The sequence below is a fragment of the Labrus bergylta genome, chromosome 9 (genome assembly GCF_963930695.1).
Source record: "Labrus bergylta chromosome 9, fLabBer1.1, whole genome shotgun sequence".
NCBI classification, from domain to species: Eukaryota; Metazoa; Chordata; class Actinopteri; order Labriformes; family Labridae; genus Labrus; species Labrus bergylta.
The window spans coordinates 18,195,591-18,215,619 of record NC_089203.1 but is presented as its reverse complement, the minus strand read 5'-3'; the positions used below and the strand labels follow the sequence as shown (position 1 = coordinate 18,215,619).

The following is a 20,029-nucleotide window of genomic DNA, read 5'->3' as shown; positions in this document are numbered from 1 at the left end:
ATTTGAGCACTCAAACGGAACAGATATGAAGAAAAGATTTCTCTGATTCCATGCTTGACGGCATAAAATAACACCAGTGATTGCTTGGTAACGGTCAAGAGTCACTTTATGCACTTTACTTTACAAAGGTTGCATAAAACATGCACAGTTGACATAAGTGCTGATTAAGTGGCATGATAACGAAAGTATGAGACAGGTGACACAATTAGATACGAAAGGTCCCTCTGCACCACATTTACAGACAATGCTCCAGTAGATATGTACAGTTCTCTGGATTTTATGCTCCAGAGGTTTAACAGAGGGCTTTCACAAGCTCAGCTCACAGGCTCAATGATAGCAGAATAATGGAGTAGCAGGGATGAAGGTGAATTGTAAACACAGGCCTTGTAAGAACACTGGAAGTTAAAGAACTATATTTTTAGAGTCATTTTCAAATTAATTAAAACAAAAAAAAAAAATCAATGAGACCTTGATGTAATGATCAATATTTATATCAGTAAGTGGAGGTTCACATCAAGCGTTCCATTCAACTCGCTTCTTTCATTATCTGTCAAGGTGGATGGAGGAAGTGCTTCATGTGCTGTGTTCCCTTTGCTTTGTAGACTCAAACTACTTTTACAGTAATTGATTGAGTACATGAAAAGAAGGCAGGGTTGTTTTGTTTGGTCCATCTGATGTGACTGATATCCGACAAGTCTTTCCTTCCTTCAGATCTGGGCTTAAATTATTATTCCAGTTGGGTTTATAGGACAATGAGGCATCGTACCATTAATGTTTTTCATCTGGGTGTATCAGTTCCAGTTCCTGGGCAGGCTTTCAAGGATCCTGCGTCTGTGAGAGGGGTTTGTCACTCCTGCAGCGCGTAGATCCTCTTCAGTGACACCACTGTAAACACAGCCTCATTTAACTAAAAGTGTAGTGCTAATCCATACTAAATGTAACACAATTTGTCAAATTAACAACATTACAGTCATTTTAGTCTCTAGAAATCCATGCAGTGCCAAAGTATTAACACAACCTTTAGTGGAATTATTTAAGCGTGTGTGTGTGTACCCCAGGGTAGGTTTTAACTGCTGACCTGACGCGACATGCTCAGTCACTTACATAGATCATGAGCACTAGTCACATGTGCACTAGTAATTTGATTAGGCCCTCAAACTGAGACACAAGGAATTGCTTCTGCCTTGTGAACACTGCGTTGATCTCTAAACATGAATATACGTATCTCTCTCACTAAAAGAATGAAATGGGGCTTAATTTATAGTTGCCGTGTGTTTTTAAAATTGTATGCATGCAAGCAAAAGGAAAGCAGAACCCAAGCTATATGCACAAAAAAAAAAATGTACAGGTCAGTGTTGGACAGATACTGATGGGTTTTTGGCTTTTTGGGCTTCATGTTACAACTAGCACAATGTGTAAGTCTTAACGGGTTGCATTAATTGGATCTATAGATTTTTCTAGTAGCAACCAACATGCCTCAGTGTAGTTGTAGTTTTTGTAGTTGCTACCAGATGTTGGCGTCAAGAAAACTTACATTCAAGTGTCTGAAACCTGTGACATTTAATTTGTAATTCAGTCAGTTCACAGTTGATTTTTACAAAAATAGGTTGTGATTTTTAAAACATGTATTTAGATAATAAAAGGGTTGTTTTTATAGAAATGTCTAGAAGAGTGTTGGTATGTAACATGTATCTTTATATTGCATTTGAACATCCCCCCCCCCTCAATAATCATTTTACCTGAAGTAATCCAGATCATCCCAGCCATTGAGACTGAGTCCCAGGGTGTATCTTTGAAGACCCAGAGCACTGAGAAGCTCCCGCACAGTCTCCGGTGCACCTTGGAGGACTGAAACCTGCTTTGAAATGAAACAGAGGGAGTTTACTCTTCCACAGAGATCTAGGACTGAAGTCTACAATAGACTGTCTTTGAGAACAGTGTCCTACCTCTGCCTCCCACATGGAGGCTTTGTCGCCTTGCATAGAAGGTCCGTTTCTAAAACTCGATCTCTGGTTGGGTATGGATGGGCCTCTCTGCTCAGAGGGGAAAAAGTCGACTTCGCTGAGGGACTTGGCGATTTGCAAAGCGGTGAGGGAGTTGTCTCCTGTAGGTGCAGGTGGCTGCTGATCCACTATCCAGGGTACGGTGGCCTGACAGTGTGCTAAGCGAGTAGGGATGTAGGGGAAGGCTGATGGCTTCTTAGCTGCTTGGATAGGATTGGTCCTCTCTGGAAGAAGCTGGTGTGGATCCCTTCTGGCCTCTTCCCTGATGATTTGTGAGTGATTCATATACAAGTTTCTCAGGTTCTTCTCTGGAAGTATTGATTCCTGAATTATAGGTTTACCTTGGTATTTGTCTCTGGGTTGTGAAGTCTTCTCCTGATACTGTGAGCTGGTGTTACTTGAGGGTTGAGGTATGGGAGACGGGTTTTTAGCTGGGAAAAGCTGATAGGAAGAGTTTGTTTGGGGTGTGTGAAGAGCATTTTTTGGGCTGTACTGAGGCAGGACTGCTGGAATTTCAATCTCTGTAAAGTCTGATCTGCGACAGGGTCTCCTTTCAAACCCCTGATGTCCTGGGATTTTTGGGAGCTGCAAGGCCTCATTTCCAGACCAGATCACCTGAGGGTCCCGACGCGGAGGGACAGCCTCCTCCACCCTGCGTGTCACAGACACACCCTCAAAGATGAAGTATGCTGGATTGGTGTAGCTGCTTGGAGTGAGTTTGGAGGGAGCTGCCAATGGCCTGAAATAAACAAGCATGTCTTGATTTTTTTTTAACTGAGAAGGCATCAATACATTTGTATAACACTTTCTCCTATTCAGCAGAAGCAAGGTCAGAGCTCCCTGACCTCTCCCCCAGTGCTCTGCGCCCTAACCCGCAGTGAGCGCAGCAAACACTGCATCCTATCTGAAGGGCCCTTTAGACTTTAAAAAGTTTGGATTGTTGTTCACCAAAAAAAAAAAAAAAAAGTTTCTCACCTGTTAACTTGGACACGAGGATGTGCAGGAGACATGTGTCCTCTTGCAAGATCTTTCTCAAAATAGAACATATCTGTAAAGGTCAAATCACAGGAAATCAACATTAGGTTTCATAATGAGCAAGACTTCTTCAAAGTATTCGGTGGTGTGTTGGCTAAAGGCTATGCCAGGTTGCATCACAAGGCACAATGAGTGTTTGTGTTTGTTGTTGAAGTGTCTGACCTGGTGACATTACACTCATCTGTCCTGCTTTCAGTGTCTCAGGATGCATCTGGTCAGGGTCAGTCAGTCAGGAGCCAAAAAAGGAAGTGGTCGATAGATACCAGCAAGCGTAAAGACTAGGCAGGGATCGTTGAGGAACCAAATAGAGGAAGCAATGTGAAACTCACAGGAGAGACAGAGAAGGCAGTGACAGAGTGGATGAAAGTTTAGTGGGAAGTGATAGTGCAAGCAAGGCAGAGTAAGAGAAGGGCAGCTCCGGCTATACCCACCATAGGACTTCTGCCGGGTTCCCCTTCTGTCTTTGGGCACATGGATCCTCACCCGACCCCTTATAGAGCCCATTTCTTCGCCACGGTGACTCAAAAAAGTCTCAAACTGCTCGGATGCACCAGTGAGGGAGCGCAAAGCCACACAGCATTCACCTGTAAAAAGAATATTTATTAGATCAAAAAGATATCGCATCATAACTGAGAAAATATCTTGAGCATCATCTCATCTTCTTTGACTTTCTCTTAGTTTTTGACAACCTGTTTGTTGTTGAATACAATGGATGTCAATGTCTTTTCATTTTGAGTGCATGCAAGACTATAACAGTAAAAAAAAAAAATATGTCGTGAGTGCTTCAAAATTCATCAATCCAATAAGAGCGAGGTTTCCCATCAGTGGCTAGATAGACGCTTTAAGCTTCAGCTGAAATCTAAGAATAGTATCAAAGCATAAGAAAATGTCTTGGTTGGTAAAGAGCACTTGTGTTAGGTGCTTAAAAAAAAGAAGGGAAATCATTTTGATAATTTAACATTTTCACTTTAAGGGCAATTAGTAGCATAACTACCAACCAACAGGGATGTTTGTATTGAGTAGTTCATTGGATACTATTAATTTGTCAGGCGACCAACCGTATGACTCAAATCCATCACATGATTTGACAGACAACAGAAGGTGCTGCTCCTGGAGGTACTCCATGTCGGACATGATGGGAAGAAGCTGCGACAGACAAACGCAAACCACAAGTTAATAATTTCGCTTGAGAAACAAACTAAACTTTTAGCTGCATTGGAATGGACAGAGCCTCTAACCTTCGGTAGTTGTTTGAAGGACCAGCCCAGTTTGAGAAACCCAGGAACATCACAGCCCTGCGAGTCATTCTCACTTGAGCGTCGTGTGTCTGCAGAGAAGGATTTGAATGACTTATTGTCACTGTGCTTCATGGTGCTTTATATAAAATGTCTTTTTTGATGTGACCCCGTACCTTCAAGGCAGGTCGAGATACACTCAATGAAGAACTTGGCTTTGCTTGCTGTCTTCACAATGGCCTCGATGCCTTCAAGCTCTATCCAGGCCTTTTCTATGCTTGAGTTTTTATCTGTGCAAGACAAAGAAAAAGCAATACTGTTCAGATCATAAAAAGATTACATTTTACGTTACTTATTTGATTCCAAAGTGCCACAATAACAACCGCACCTGTTTTTGGTCTAAACTGTGATGTCACTCCCACTTGGAAAGTGGCAAAAACAGGAGAGTGATCACTGGTGAAGATGTCATCTGTGCAACCTGGTGAGAGCCCACAAATCCATTTATGGTTAGCCATTCAATAACAACTTAGAGTAGCTCATAAGTACTGTAGCTACAGTCAGTGTATAAGACTGTTAAGCCTTATAAGGAGAGTCTGAATCTGAAACTGCCAGCAGATCAAGCACTGATATGAAAATTAGGAAGGTTGCAGTCAGCTTCAGTGAGTCTAGAAAATCTGAGCATCATGAGGAGAGGTCAGTTGACACGGGTCACACCCTCTGTTGATTGACGGAGGAAAATCCAGCAGGGGCAGGTTCGGACGTGTGAAATTAAACAAAAGCAGTTTCAGCTGTGGTTCAGCCAGTCCACCGAGCAAGGCCACTGAGCCAGGACATCTGCGACTCCTGCCTTTATCTACATCTCCTCCTCTTGCTGCCTGCCTAACGCATCATGCGCTACAAACAAATCACTGTCATTCATGGGTACAGAAGAAGACACGCCTGTCACTGATATGCTGACAATATCCAGCTCTTCTTGCCATCCCCGCCAGATGACGTTACAGACTCAGTAAGAATTTTGCTATGCATTGCCGATATCTCTAAATGGATGAATGAAAACCACCTTCAACTGAACCTCTCCACTGAGCTCCTTGTCATCCCAGCCAGTCCCTCTATGCAACCACAGATCAATATCCATTCTGATCGGACTTAAAGCTGTTCATTTCCACTTACTGACTTTGTTTCCTCCTCTCTGAATCCTTGCTTGTGTTCTTACTCTCTGACACAAGACAAAAACTAATTTCAGATAAGAGATCTGCAATATTTCATAAGATGTGTCATAAAGGCACAGAAGGAAGTTTCCCACCCAGTGTCTGTTATGACTTGATAGTTTGCTGGGTTCATTATGAAGTTCAGCCTGTATTGAGAGGAAATGACTCTGTTTCTGTCTAAACCACAAACCAGAATCTAGGATTGACTGTATTCATTTTAAGGATTTCTGACGTGTTACGGTGGTAAAAAAAAAAAAAAAAAAAACTGCACATATATAATTTAGGTTTACTACGTCAAAACGTATGTTTATGTCTATACTTTTGCACTGCCCTCCCTTTGCTACTCCCATACATTTTGTTCCAGCCTGATTGTTATAGAGATCTTACCGTATGCAGTGCAGAGGATGTGTGTGTCCGGGTAGGACTTCCATAGGATCCTGTCACACCATGATGGAACATTGACTCTCACCTGCAGAAACAGATTTAGTGTATAAGCAAACAATAACCTCTATTTTTGTCTGCGTGAAAATGAAATTGCCAGACAGAGAAAATATAGGCAATGAATGTTGCCTTCATTCCAGATATGCCAGACAATCCTTTTTTTGGAAGTCTGTGGTTTACGCTACACGAACTATTTTTAGTGCCCATGGCAGCTGCTGTCAAAGTCAACTTACCCTACAGACCCCATATTATGTCCTTTTTGGGGTTCATATATTTAATCTATGTACCTACTAAAGTATGTTCACAATAGCTAAAGTTTGAAAAAAAGTGTCTGTTTTCATGTAGGCTACTGCTGCTCCATGCACCGGCTCGCTTCTGAATCTCTCTCTAAGGCTCTGAAGTGCAGAATCCCCACATGTGCCAAGTCTGATCTGATTGGTCGGCCTGTCGGCTCTGCCTTAATTGGTCAGTCGCTCAGCACGGTTCTCGGAAATGTCCCGCCCCTTTCACCATATTGGGAATGCAGCCACTTTGGCTCCGTCCGAGGGGAGCGTAAAAACATTAGCGCCTTAGCACTACTGTGCTACTGCAGGCTACGGCATATCGTGGGCGTGCTACAGAAGTTAACGGGCGTGCAACATGTGCTGCTGGGCTTGCCACAACGAGCCAATGGGCTTAGATCAGTGATAGCACACTGACAATGACGTCACACTAGCAATTTTTTTTCGAGGGGGGCTAAAACGGAGCGTTACATGCAGATAATGCTGCAGCTAACAGGAGGACGTAGGAGAAGCCGCGTTTACGCAGACTTTGAATTTTTGCAAATAGATGTGCCTAAACATGCACAGGACACTTGGAAAACACACTAAAGAGCATATAAAACCAGAAAAAGCAGAATATGGGCCCTTTAAATAGGATTAGGTTACTGTTACGCCGCTACACAAACCCACCGCTAAATGCTATCCTTGCGCCTGAGAAGGCCAGTGAGCCCGTAACTTAATGCCTCTCCTTATGTGTTGCGTAAACGTGAAGGTATATCCTGCCTTACCTGAATGTGTGTGCAACTGTCCTGTCTGTTTGAGGGGTGCGTGTAGGTGACTCACTGCCAAGATCCTCGTACGTGCCACAACCAGCTCCTACCTGCTTCTCCTCCTTCTCCGACCAACCACACCTACTACGTCAAGGTCAAGTCTCGAATTCAAGTTTTATTTCTTCATGCTCTCTTTCGCTCTCTCGTTCTTTTCGCTCACACTCCCTGGCTTTCTCTTCAATTTACCAATATACTCTGCATGAGTTCGGGCATCCAACTCCAAATATTCCATCAGTTTCCATAGTTTAGTTTTATCCAGTTTAGCCAGCCGTGCACATGTCACATCAGTTTCAAAGAAGTCCTCTGTTGGAAACTCGACCATGTTTCAAATTTACCCAAAAATTAGAACAAAGTAAGGGCGTAATAGAAGAAGGAACAAATCAAGACAAAAATGTGGTCTATTGACCTGCACAAAATTCCTGCATCCGAACTCGGATAAGCAACAACAGCCCTAACACCTTCAAGCTACTTACATGCCCATACAATGCATACAGTCTATGATACAAACCTATAACCAGCCGGGCGCCGGCAAACAAGTCACCACAGAGAGTCGATAACCGTACTAGCCTACGCACCACGGCCAAAACACGCACCACACAGGAACGCCTCACTACTGCAAAACTCAGACACAAACCAACACATTGGTACTATTGTTTCCCGCCTGAGCGAAAAACATCAACACAAAACGTCAGCTTACTCGTTACTATGGCTACCGTAACAGCCCCCCTGGTACGCTTGGCTTAGCCGAACTGACCGCCGACTTAACGTACACTTCCACGACTACCCAACGGGACACACGCATCGCATGAAAAACACCTTGCAAACAACACAGGCTACGCTTCTGACCGCCGGCTCCTCCGCAGGTGCTGCTAATGAAGGTTACAGGGACAGAGCCACCACACCCCCCTCAGGTGTGACATCAGTACTGACCCTGCTTCTCCTCCTACCAACCACACCTACCGCTAAAGACACTGAAGTGAATCCTCCTAAAGCATTATCATAACATCTACACATAAGATTATCTTCAGACATGAATCAATTTTATACTTAGAATGCTTCTTAGGTCTTTTCTTTATTGTCGTACCACACTGGTTCAGTATATATTATATACATTGCATGAGAGCCCATTATACAGGAAACATATAGGCTTAAAGGCTTCATCTGAAACATATCTGAACCTATAATGCCAAATTAAGGAGAAGAGTTGCATTTTATATAAATAATATAACAGCAGCAATCCAAGCAACACTGAGATATTCCAAAAAGAAACATTTAACTACAGAAACACTTGTGAGGAACATTTGGATCTTAAATGTAACACTCTCTGTGGGCCTCTGGGAGGCTGTTCCTCATTCTTTGTTATCAGGTCTTTAGGATGCATTATACCCTTTCATTAAGCACCAAAATGTTCAGCCTGGACCACAGTGATGGACCAAGAAGCAGGCCAACGCTGCCTTCAGCAGACCCACACTACTGGCATGGTGTGAAATCTTGATTTTGTAAATCTTGGCTTTACAAAAGATTACTTAATTTGGTGTCTTAGCTTCGTCTTGCTTTTGCTCAAAGATTCAGAAATGGTTTTAATTGTATAAATGCACTCTTGTCTTATTGCTTTTTTAACATGTACTCATCATTCTGTGTTTCTCCGAGGTGTTTTGGTATTAGAGCACATTACTCACTCCTGAAGTCTTGTACTTTTGCCAAAGGTAACAGTCCCTGGATCCACGTTCATACCGATAGGTGGGTGGAAATGCGATCTTCTCTTCCTCTTAAGCGCGATAAACAGAGAGGAGTACAGAGTGAGGTGAGCAGAGATGGAGCTGAATCAGGATTAACACAGTATTTATCTATCTTGTTTTTAAATATAAACAGAATTTATGTATGGGGACAGAAGCTGCAAACGTTTTATATAAAAATATGACAAGGTAAATCAATTAATATGCCATTCAATAAAGCAAAAAATTATCTTGATATAAAATTAAATGATAAAATGTGACATAAAATGATATATTTTTAAATCACTTCTGCTTGAATTTATTTAGATTTTTCTGTTTGATTTGAATGAATAATGGAGAAAATAAATATACATTTAAGAAATTAAGAATAGATTTTTCCCAATCAATGCATCATTGAATAATAAGATATACAGAAATATGCTAAATCATTTGGAACAGTAAAAAAACAGGTTAATTAATATTGAAAGTTAATAAAAAAAGATTCATTAAAACAGATATATCAATTTATGTCACTTTAACTCAATTCAATAAAGTCTACATGTTTTTTTATTCATGTTTTTGGCATACTTTATGTTGTATTTCTTTATCAAGTCATTTTTTTAAATTGAAGCTTCTGTTCTCCATGTTGACGTGTGTTTACAGTAAAATAACTACCTGATCAGCTATTTTTTAGCTCTCCATATAGATCAGAGATCAGTAGCAAAACGTAACTCACTGAAGTTGAGAAAGGCCTTCCTCTTGTGTCTTTCTCTGGTCAGCTGATCTGCACACATGAGCTCCTCAAACTCTCTCTTAGAGACATGTTTCAGGATGTCCTGAAATCAGAGAGGCATCAGTGTCCATTGTTAAGCCACAACAGGTCTTTAAGGAAGCTAAATCAGAATACTAAGGACATGAGGAATTAATAATGTAATCATAATAATCATAATGTAGAAATAATAACTTTAGGTCTGACCTGTACATCCAAGTCCAGTCTGTAGTTGAGGTCTCCACACCAGAAGAGATGTGTGAAGCGCAGGCTGATGTCGAAGGCGCCGAGCTGTTTGTCCCCTAAAGAGAGCAACCTGAGGATGTCCACAAAGTTCTGGTTCCTCCTGAACATGGCATACATTGTAATTATAAATCATTTTAATACTACAAATGAATTAAACGAGAGCACGTATAATTGGTCTTATCGACATAATGTACCTCAGCACTTTCTCACTTCCAGAGGTCAGGTGGCAATTAACAAAACCAAAAGATGTTCCTCCAAAGAGGAAGGAAATCCCAACAGCCCCCTTGTTTCCTGAAACAACACACATTCTCAACCTTAAACCAGCAGTTATTATTATTAATCAAGCACTGGTGTATTGTTATAGGAACTCTTCTTTTCTATTTTACTGTACTTGTGATGTGAGATTGTGCAGGCCAGCCTACCCAAAGTGTTTCCCAAGCCGGTCTTCACACTGGCTGTGTTCACATGGCTTATTCGGCTCTCATGCTCTGGCTTCACAAACACAGCCAGCCTCATATTCCAGAGGGACTGTACTGCCACCTACAGGACAAAGAACCACATTACAGTAGAAGAAGACAAGGACAGCCTATAAATCAGAGAACACATGATTTCTGCTTTTCAATGGATTAGACCCTTTCCTGAAAAGTCATGCTCCAATTCAGTTTACACAAGCACTGAAAAAAAACAAATCCAGAAACATGAGGCGATTCTTTCATTTCAGGGCACATTACTGCAAAATAATAAACACATGGAATCTTAATCTAACAATATAATCTACCATGTATTGAGTTGTTTAGACAGAAGGGCACATTTTTTAGAGCATGAGAAATGATTTTGGATGTTTATGAATGACATTAGTGAAAGTCAGATGCGCATTTCAAACAATGACGATATAACTGAACACAAGCTGCATATCTTTCATTTTTGTAAAAAGGCTTTGATGTGTTAAATCAGAAGTTATTTGTTGTAGTTTACCCTTTTATGTATGCAGGGTATTCGATTTTGTGAATCATTGTGTGAAAAAGGAGCAGCATTTCCATAGCCACACACATTCAGAATCAACAGCTGAAGCGGAAAGAAAGTGGGGAAAAGAACAAATTACTTGTTTAAAGTCGATGTGAGTATAGCTGCGAAGGGTTGCTTTGACATGTTCTGTCCATTCTCTCTCCCCCTGAGGGTTTTCCTGAGTCCCCAAGGCGTAGATGTCATCTGGGAGCAAGGCAGTCGACTCATCGGGGGTGTGCCCTAAACCGCAGCAGGTCACCCACGACTGCAGGCTGCGTGGTGGAGGGGAACTCCCTGTGTACACAAGACAACACGGTAAATAATCTAAATCCTTCTAATTTAGCACACTAGTGACTTTTCTGTTACACGAGAGTGACATCGACTGCTGTCATATTCATGGTTACCCATATTCCAGGTGCCAACAAACACAGAGACCATGTCAGGTTCACTCAGCTGAGAGTGTCTGCTTTTCATCAGCTGAAGGAGTTGGCAGAAGGCATCTCGTTTCTAAGAGAGATGAAAGTCAAACAGTGAATTATGGGAAATAAAACAGAGGACTAGAGTCAACAAAATAAGTTATTATTTTTGCCTTACCCGAGTGCTCTCAAACGTCATCTCCCGTGGTGTGTTGTGGTGGCTGTCTACCACTATGCGCACCTTTGCAGGACTGCTCTGGAACTTGACAATCTGAATGACTTGATATAAATGCAAAACCCCTCTGCACAATTAAACCAGTATATTTTCAAGAAAGAGTATTATGACAGGCACTGAAAATGAAATACTGTCTTACTTCTGTCATGTGAGACCCTTTCTATGTCAAATGATCCAGCTTTTCTGTCAAAGCACTCCAGCACTCCTGTGTCCACGTCCACAGAAACAGTCTGTCTGCCATACCTGGCCATCTTCACCTAGACACAAAGAACAAACAAATGTAATATTTTAACACTGTCAGCGATCAGATATCTTATTTTGTAGTAAACTTTCTAACTTAATACAGGCCAATTGCATGCGTATGGTTGATTTTGCCCTTTTCAAACCACTTTACCTGAAAGGAGTGGACTGGCAGCTGCCTGGCCTGGTTCTTGACAGGTGCAACATTGGTGGATGTTGTTTCAGGAGGTGGTGGGTTAGGCTGCACAGCTAGGTTATGATGCGTCACTGCATCTTGTAATGCCTTCAATACCTTTATAAACAGAAAATTTGAACTTAAATAACTTAACCAGGGTTGTTAATACATCTACTTCCCTCCCAAAAAAAACCACTTTCTGAACCCTAGAAACAGTTAAGTAAGTAAAAAAAGTTTTTTAAGTAAAAAAACATAAAACATACTTTTTTCTCCAGTGAAGAAAGAAGGCCAACCAAAGCTGAGATTTTACACACGAGCATGTCTATCTCCATCTCTGGTCCCTAGTTTTAAAACACAAGACGGAAGGCACAATAACTTAATGTTTATGGTTAATAGATCATATGCATAATCTCCAACATGCAGTACAAATTCAGAGATAATGGCTAGTTACTGTGCTGGAAAGCAAAATGCATGCTTTGTATTCTACCTGTGCCTTGGTGTGTGTCAAAGAGCAGCTGGGATGGTCAAAGACCTTGACCAGGGTCTCCAAACTTGAGAGAGTCAGATCAATCTCACTGTAGATCAGATCAAAAAAACAACTTCTTTCTAATGTTTGTACATCTATTTACATCCATACAGAACCTGTTGTGCATAAAGTTTCACTTCCAGTTAATCATATAGAATAAAAAAAGAAATGCATGCTAACCTGTTGAGGCCTTGGCAGGCAGTACCCAGAGTACGCTTGAGGTGGCGTAGGGTTGTTGCTCCTTTCTGCACATTCTCAATGTCGAGAGGCAGCTCGCTGAAGAGGTAGTCATTGAGTAAACCAATCACCTCACCCGCAGTACTGAAGGCGGGATAAAAATAAATCAGACTGTAATATATATTATATTGTTCAAGCAGTTTGTGCTCCGTGGAGATTAAAGCTGCTTGTGTTCTATATAATGGGAAATAAAAGAAACAGGATAAGCCAAGAGGAGTAGTTCAGCATTCAGATTGAAAAAAAACTTTTTTCATAGAATTCTAATTGTAATCTCAGAATTCTGAGAAAAAAAAATGTTCAGTGGCCCAAATCCTTTTCTGTATTCTGCAAGATACATCGACACTGTTTATTTATACGTTAAAAAAATGCACAGAGTTTCACATGTTGCTCTTTGTATGCTTGATTGACAACAGGTGCATATTGACATCAGAAAATGTTGACTAGCTTTGAACTGAAGCTTATTTTTACACGAGTCTGCTCTTTCCAGAAGGAAGTCACTGACGTATGACAGTCAGTTTGACAGAAACTTTGTCACACACTTAAATAATGTAAGCGAAGCTGTACATGCAGCATACATGAGCACAGAGAAAGAAAACATCTTTTAAGAACTTATGACTGTTTATTATTTCAGATAAGTGTTACTTTGTACCTGGACATGTTCAGCTCCTGTAACTTATCCAGGAATGGTACATGGTGGGCTGGTTTTGCTGGTGGTCCTGTGATAGGCACAGTGCTGACAGAGATTGGAGGTGGCTTCTCATCGTCTGAACATGAAAGATAAAATTACACTCAGAGTATTAGCGTTATTATTGCTGTGAACTGATTTAAATATGTTTCATCATATGCAAAGCACATGTATTCAAATGTTCAAATTATTTGTTGCGATAAGCCCACCTGAGCTCTCATCCCCTGTGTCAGTATCCCGAGGAACAGCGAAGAGCAGAGGAGTGACCAAACCCTTGTGGGGATGCTGGTACCCCAACACCAGGTCCTCCAGAGTCCGGAAACAGTTCACCTGCACCCCCTGTGTTGTCTGTTAGAGACACACACAAGACAAAAGTAAATGAGTGTATTTGCCATATCATTCAGATCAAGATGTAAGTTAGCAGTCTATCATTGCTTTAAACAAAGCCTAAAACTGAGAGAAGACATTTCGTCAATATAGAAATAACAGATAAAACCACCTAACCTGCATCTTTTCTTTCGATAAATCTAATTTGTATAAAATAAAATAAAATTAATACAACATTAGCCTATTTTGAATAAAAAAGTTGTTCTGGGGGGGTAATTAGGATATCTCACTGGTGTATCAACCTGCTTCAAACGCAAATACCCAATAACACATTTGAGGCTGTATGGGAGTTGTAAACAAGATGATGTGTTCCTCATAGCTTTAACATGATACACTTTAATGTGAATGCCTTTACTTTGTATTAAAGCTATAAGATGGAACGTTGTGGCTGCAGCAGCGCTTTGGCTGTCATGTTTCAACTGTGATTCAAGCACAAGCACCTACCCCCCCCCCCCCCCCCCACCACAAGCCCCTAAAACAACACACGGTGGAGGCATTTTTACATGCATACATTCACACATTTAGGCCACAAGAACAAGCGTGCCTTTCCTCCAACCTTCCAGAAAGTACTTGCACAGCTTAATTTCAGTGGCACCTAAAGCATCATGAGCAAAAATTAGGATAAAATAAATACAGATGCAGTGTGCAGGTGCTAAACAGACATACTCACAAAGAAACTGTAGCATGAGTAAAACCATTATACCGGTAGTACACATTAGACCACAATACCAACCTAGCTCCTTTCCTCTTCAGAATTGTTATTTTCATTTTGTGGTTAAATAAACCGTTTTCTTTTGGTCCGACCTGACTCTTGCCAGAAACTTTTCATACGGTATATTCTGCACCACAAGGATCTCTTGAAAAGCAATTAAAAAGAAATGACAAGGAGTAAGAGACAGTGAGGGACAAAACAGTCCCAAAAATATCTTCATGGCCAAGTTGGAAAAGCAAAAAAGGGAAGCATGCAACTTGTGAGTTAGTGGAGCAAATCCAGTGAGGGGAAAATACATACTGGAGGTTCAAACTGATGGCTGTGGAAAAACAACTGAAATAGCAATGGAGTTTTCATGTGAGAGCAAAGGATTTGTCCAAGTGAAAGGCTTGAAAACCACTTCATCAAAATCATTATTAAGCGTGTTTTTGGAATTTAATATACAGTCATACTTTAAAAAAAAAAGAGCCAGATGTGGTTAAGGCCCTGAAAATGTTTCTCACACACTCTTCTCTCAACCACTGAATGTGTTTGTTCTGTGGTTGCAAACACTGTGCCTGTGTGTGCTTTTATTTCCTATTTATTGGCGTCATTAGCAGACAATTCCCCCTGCTCGGGGTATCAAACAGAGACACATATCATCACAGGCTTCAACTCGTCCACATCCAACAGACTCATTAAGTCTAATACAAACACCCCCATACATACAGTATAACAAATAAACACACCCATTGGTCAATGACCTAGTGTGTGGGTTGAGAAGGAATCTTTCAGACGTAAAAACAATTTCTCCTCTGTACTGTTGAGCTTATGCTGAAAGTATGCAGCCACATGGCAGAGATGCCATTGAAACAACAAGGCTACTGCAGTGGTACCAGAGCCTGTGCAGAGAGGAAACACAAACATGCTCCTGTTCTCCTTACAACTGGCAAATAATAAACCATTGTTTGATCCGTCTGACTCCGTCTTTACAGCTGTGTTTCTGCGTGTGTGCACAGTCTGTACAAAGATTTTTGACATCTATTGTCATGTCTTTCCTACTGTCTCTTTCGTCAGGCAGTGTCCTGTGCCGATGGGAACTCACCTGGACTGCTAGAAGACCATCAGCATCAGGAAGAATACGATAGGTGTGAACATGACGTTGGAACCTTCAGAAACCAAAAATAAATCATTAATGGCATTACAAAGTACTACAACGGTATTTTGTGCAAATATTCAAAATGAAAATGTATTTAAATATATTGTTAATATAAGAACCAGATGATGGCCTGTAGTCAAAGACACTGTAACTTTTTTAATAAGGCGCCAGTCCTTTAATAGATACGTGGCTTGTTTTAGTCACACAATAATAATGTGAATGTGTGACACTCAGATGATCATCTCCATCAGTCAACTCAGAGGATGTGATTCAGGCAGCATGTGAAGATGAAAAGCAGTCAGCTACTGTCTCTTACATGAACAAAGGGGGAAAAATAAGAGTAGAATTTCAACCAAATATGTGAAGAAAAGTAAGGAACTAAATGTGGGGATGACATATTGAGAAAAGAACGAAGAGAAAGAGGCAGCACTGCGAGTGGCCGGGCTCAGCTTTCAGGAATGTCTCTGGCTCAGGCTGATGAGCAGTCAACGTAGTGCGGTCGCTGTAGCTCCCGCCCTCTTTAAGGGGCCCCAGGGAAGAAATAGGGGTAAGGAGGGAAACAGGGAGTCCTGAGCCAGGCTTTCACTAGCTGAGATGGACCGTGTTCTGGACGGGACCGTCCCACTGGTCGGCAGAGTGTGTATGTGTGAGGTTAGCCCGGCCCGTAACGCTTGCGGCACTTCAAGCAGTTCTTAAGCCTGCTGGCTACTGATGGTGAAAGAGATGGATATGACAGGGGGAGTGAAGCTGCTGAATCAATTTACAGATGCTGATATTCTGCAGAAATCTTATGAATAGTTTCCAGCCCGAGATGCCAAAATTGAAACCAGTCACAGGATTAGCTAATCATTTATGGTTTTACATGAAGTCAAACAGATTTTTGTTTTCTTCTTACAGAGGGGCAGCATTCACTACTTCAAGACATCCTGAGTGAGTCATTCATTAAATATTTTCAAGAAGGTGGAACTCACAAAATGGGACAAATAACAGTTGATTCAGTAACTGCTATTAAAGATTAAGGATTCCTGGTAACTACAAGGTCAAATTCCCATGCAACAAATTTATTTAAAACAGGGGAAAAAACAACCCATGTACTGTATTCTGGATTACAGAACTATAAAGACATTCAATCTCCAAGTCTTTCACACATGAAATGTACAGGGGGGGAACACATATACTAAATTGCTCTAAGTACAAAAGGCAATATACATGATTGTGATGGTTAACATAAACTAGCTGTCCTCTAAGTACATTATGTAATGTGTAGTAGTGTGTGTATGTTTGTGTGTGTGTGTGTGTGTGTGTGTGTGTGTGTGTGTGTGTGTGTGTGTGTATGTGTGTACTCACAGCAGGCACAATGCATAGGCTCCTGGCACAGACTCACTATCTCTCACTAGGTAGCTGCCATCCCTCCCTGCCCGCGCCAGCAAGTCCTCTGCGTGCACACGGCTGATGTCACGATGATACCATGCAGCCGTAGCCATGGCAACCAACGTTAGGAGATATGTTCGTAAAAATAATCCACATGAGGTGATGAACTTCACATGACACTAATTGAATGCACATTCACTGTGTCAGGCTTGCCTAGCGATCTGTCATTCAGTGAGTCAGTGCCATTGAGTGAACTCCCCCATGATCACTTTCTTCATAATCAAAGTGTCAGACTGACCACCCAAACAATGTTAGCTTCCTTGGTCCCTGTCGGTTCCTTCAGCGTAACACATCTTGTTGTGTTAGAAGAAAAAAGAAGAAACATCCCGCTGAATGTCAGCTTAGTCCGAAGAAGCTCCAGTCCACCTTTCTGATTACTTCCTTGTGTAGAGGGTCTTGGTTTCAGCTTTTGTCCGCTGGTTGCTGCACCCAGGTGGGTGTGTTGCTCTTACAAACACAGACCATCACAGCAGGGCACGGGAGGTAGAGGGAAAATAGTGAGAGGGTGCTGTAAGTCTGAATGAAGCAGCCACCCCTGAGGCAATGACGCTGTCTCTAGCTTAACCACAAACACAAGCCCTCCTCCTGCCCCAAAACAAAAAGCCCACATGCAAACAACAGGAAAAGAAGAACCAAGAATGGCAAAATAAACAAATCAAACTGCACAGAGGGAGCCCACACGCTCACGCATGCATTCAGCAGAGACAGAAACACACCAGATGGAACTCAGTCAGCACTAAAACCAGACAGGCATGCAACAAAAACCAGACTAATTCAAATGATTTCTCAGCTCTGTTTCCATATAAGGGAATAGGAACACCCTCCAAAAAGCTCAGCTGATGACTCCAGTTGTCTTTGCTCCTTCCAGGCCCAGATTCCATTAGGCGTGCGTCTGGCTGGATGTGGGCTACTTCGGGGGTCTCACTTTCATTCTGGATGTTTGTGCGCTGGCGTGTGTCTTGTCAAAAGAGTCCTGTCCTCACGGGTTTGGTCTCCAGCAGTTCTTCAGAGCGCTGTCAGAGCAGAGGGAGGGAGTACAGAGTCAGAGGACAACCCCGCTAGAGCACAAAGCAGACAGAGGAAGTGACTCTGCATTCCAGATGGCGGACATAGCCAGGAGAATTCTTGCGAGGGGCTCAACTTCCACACCAGTGTGTGAAACACCAGACTTCTTCCTTTTTCTCTCCCTCCCTCTCTTTTCTACTTCCTCCTAAGCCACTGCCCCGTCTCTCCCTTCAAATTCCCACATGAAACAGCTTTCCACACACCGGTGACCTGGCTTAGCCTCTGTTTTTTTTATTTGTGTTTTAGCATCTTTATCTTGAGACGTTTAATCCTCTGGAAGGCATATTTGTTTTTGTTCACCCTTTCTTTCGCTGATCCCAACCTTTTTTCTTTTGTCACCCTGCCTGTGCTTTCCTTCCTCTCTTGCTCACTCCTTCCCTCTCAACAAAAAGCAGCCTCCATATGGTTATGATCATACTTCACTTTCTTATTTTTGCCCTCCTACAACATCGCCCGTTATTCCCCCCCATACTTCCCTCCTTCTCCATTAGCTGCAGCATATAACTCTGTGGGAAGCTATTCAGTCCCATATTTGCTGTTCAACTTCTCACTACTCAGCAGAAATGTGCCGACCACCAACCGCATCCCCCATAAAACAAATAAACACAGTCCATCCCAATCTGATGACACATAAACTTAAACCTCAGTCTTTACAAGTTCTACAAGCTCTCTAATACACATTATTGAAAGATATGGCACTGCGCTGATTTGAGCTAAGTGTTAAACTTGACAGGCTCCCAATTGCAGTGAAAACAAGTTAACTATTAAATAGCAGCTAAGACAAAGTGCAAATGCTTGAAATGGGATTGTCTTTAGTTTTGAGAATAATCATTTGAAAACCAAATCACTTTCACCCCGAGGTGCAGAAGAGACAGTAAAGTCTGTGGCATGCATCCTCTGGTAAACATAGACAGCTGTAAAAGTTGTTGAGGCAATTCACCCCAACACTTCTTAAATGTTCGGTTTTGACCAAAGTTGCAGACCCAGTTGACAAAGACCAATAATTCCAGATTAGGAGATCACTAAATTAAAGCAGGAATCATCTTCTTGGAACCCTAGATGTGTCTACCAAATGTTGTGTTAATCCATGTTTGTATGTTAAAGTGAATTCTAGATGACCAGATTACTAGATAAGTGAAAATATTGACCTTCTAATGGTACTAAAGAAATTCAGGGGATCATTCAAGTCTTGGCATACTTCCTCTGGGGACCATGAAGGTCTGTATAAACCTTCTGGATGGATGTCAATGAGATATTATAGTCTACAAAATTGTGGTGGGCCTACAGAACAATTAATTGCCACCCTAGGAGCCATGCCACTAGCATTGCTAAGAAAATATTTGATTATTATTTTTAAACGATGGAGGATATTTCTGGCAGTGGGCTCCCCAGAATGTAGAAATACTTCAATATGTTGTGTGATTATTAGTATATTTCAATAACATTATAATAGTTTGAAAAAAAGTGGATGTATGAGGCTTAACATTTCATTGAAGACACCTGGGACAGTAATCTAGATTTCAAATAGAATTAACACTGTTTCATTAGTCAGAGTAACCTGAGATCAGAGATACCTGATTGTACGACTGAGATGCTAAAGGAGCTGTAGTCTTGCTAATAATGAAAAGTAATGTAAGATGGAGATGAGATGGATTTTTATTTAAAAGTTTTATTTTGTAGATCTTTTTCTTCTCAGGTTGAGACGATGAACATTATTTGATTTAAGGCTAACTTCATTCATATTTATATTTTGTACTTAACATACAATAGCAAGTTACTGTTTTAACTTTACCTTTAAGGTAACTCATGTTTGGTGATATTGCTTCAAAGAAAAGTGAAGTGATGTATCACAGTTATCGTTGTTCAGTCTGTGTATGTTATGTTATGCTTGGAGACGGACATTAAGAAGTGTACCAGACACACAGCAGAAGGCGTCCCCGTGCTCTTGCTTACCCACACCCTTTAGGTGTCTTTAGTGAGGCCTATTCAGCGTACAGTTAACAGCAAGACAACCAAGAATTAAACTTACAATTAA

At 41.4% G+C, this 20,029-nt stretch overlaps 1 protein-coding gene across 2 annotated transcripts; it reads right to left on the bottom strand.

Annotated features, from left to right (window-relative positions):
• Positions 1 to 88: 88 nt before the first annotated feature.
• Positions 89 to 18,093, bottom strand: inppl1b (inositol polyphosphate phosphatase-like 1b). 2 transcript variants are annotated; one of them, XM_065958751.1, is made up of 27 exons: positions 16,846 to 18,093; positions 15,445 to 15,508; positions 13,471 to 13,609; positions 13,226 to 13,340; positions 12,520 to 12,660; positions 12,301 to 12,388; positions 12,077 to 12,154; positions 11,793 to 11,930; positions 11,538 to 11,655; positions 11,342 to 11,442; positions 11,152 to 11,254; positions 10,845 to 11,041; positions 10,165 to 10,282; positions 9,937 to 10,033; positions 9,704 to 9,842; positions 9,464 to 9,563; positions 8,692 to 8,780; positions 5,869 to 5,950; positions 4,662 to 4,751; positions 4,450 to 4,563; positions 4,277 to 4,365; positions 4,097 to 4,184; positions 3,470 to 3,622; positions 2,979 to 3,051; positions 1,947 to 2,742; positions 1,740 to 1,858; positions 89 to 885 (listed from the first exon to the last, which is right to left on the bottom strand). In XM_065958751.1, the coding sequence occupies exons 1-27, from the start codon at positions 16,980 to 16,982 to the stop codon at positions 792 to 794; spliced, it is 3,660 nt and encodes a 1,219-aa protein (XP_065814823.1). In that variant the 5' UTR covers positions 16,983 to 18,093; the 3' UTR covers positions 89 to 791. The 2 variants fall into 2 exon arrangements, with proteins under 2 accessions (XP_065814823.1, XP_020491495.2); XM_020635839.3 differs by having other exon boundaries at positions 1,740 to 1,855.
• Between the last annotated feature and the right edge of the window lie 1,936 nt (positions 18,094 to 20,029).

Bases quoted from the DNA above. Each gene is read 5' to 3' on its own strand.
- inppl1b (XM_065958751.1), bottom strand. From the start codon at position 16,982: ATGGCTACGGCTGCATGGTATCATCGTGACATCAGCCGTGTGCACGCA. The intron at 15,509-16,845 runs GTGAGTACACAC...TGGTTTCTGAAG, and splicing joins GCCTATGCATTGTGCCTGCT to GTTCCAACGTCATGTTCACA. The intron at 13,341-13,470 runs GTGGGCTTATCG...TTTCATGTTCAG, and splicing joins CACAGGGGATGAGAGCTCAG to ACGATGAGAAGCCACCTCCA.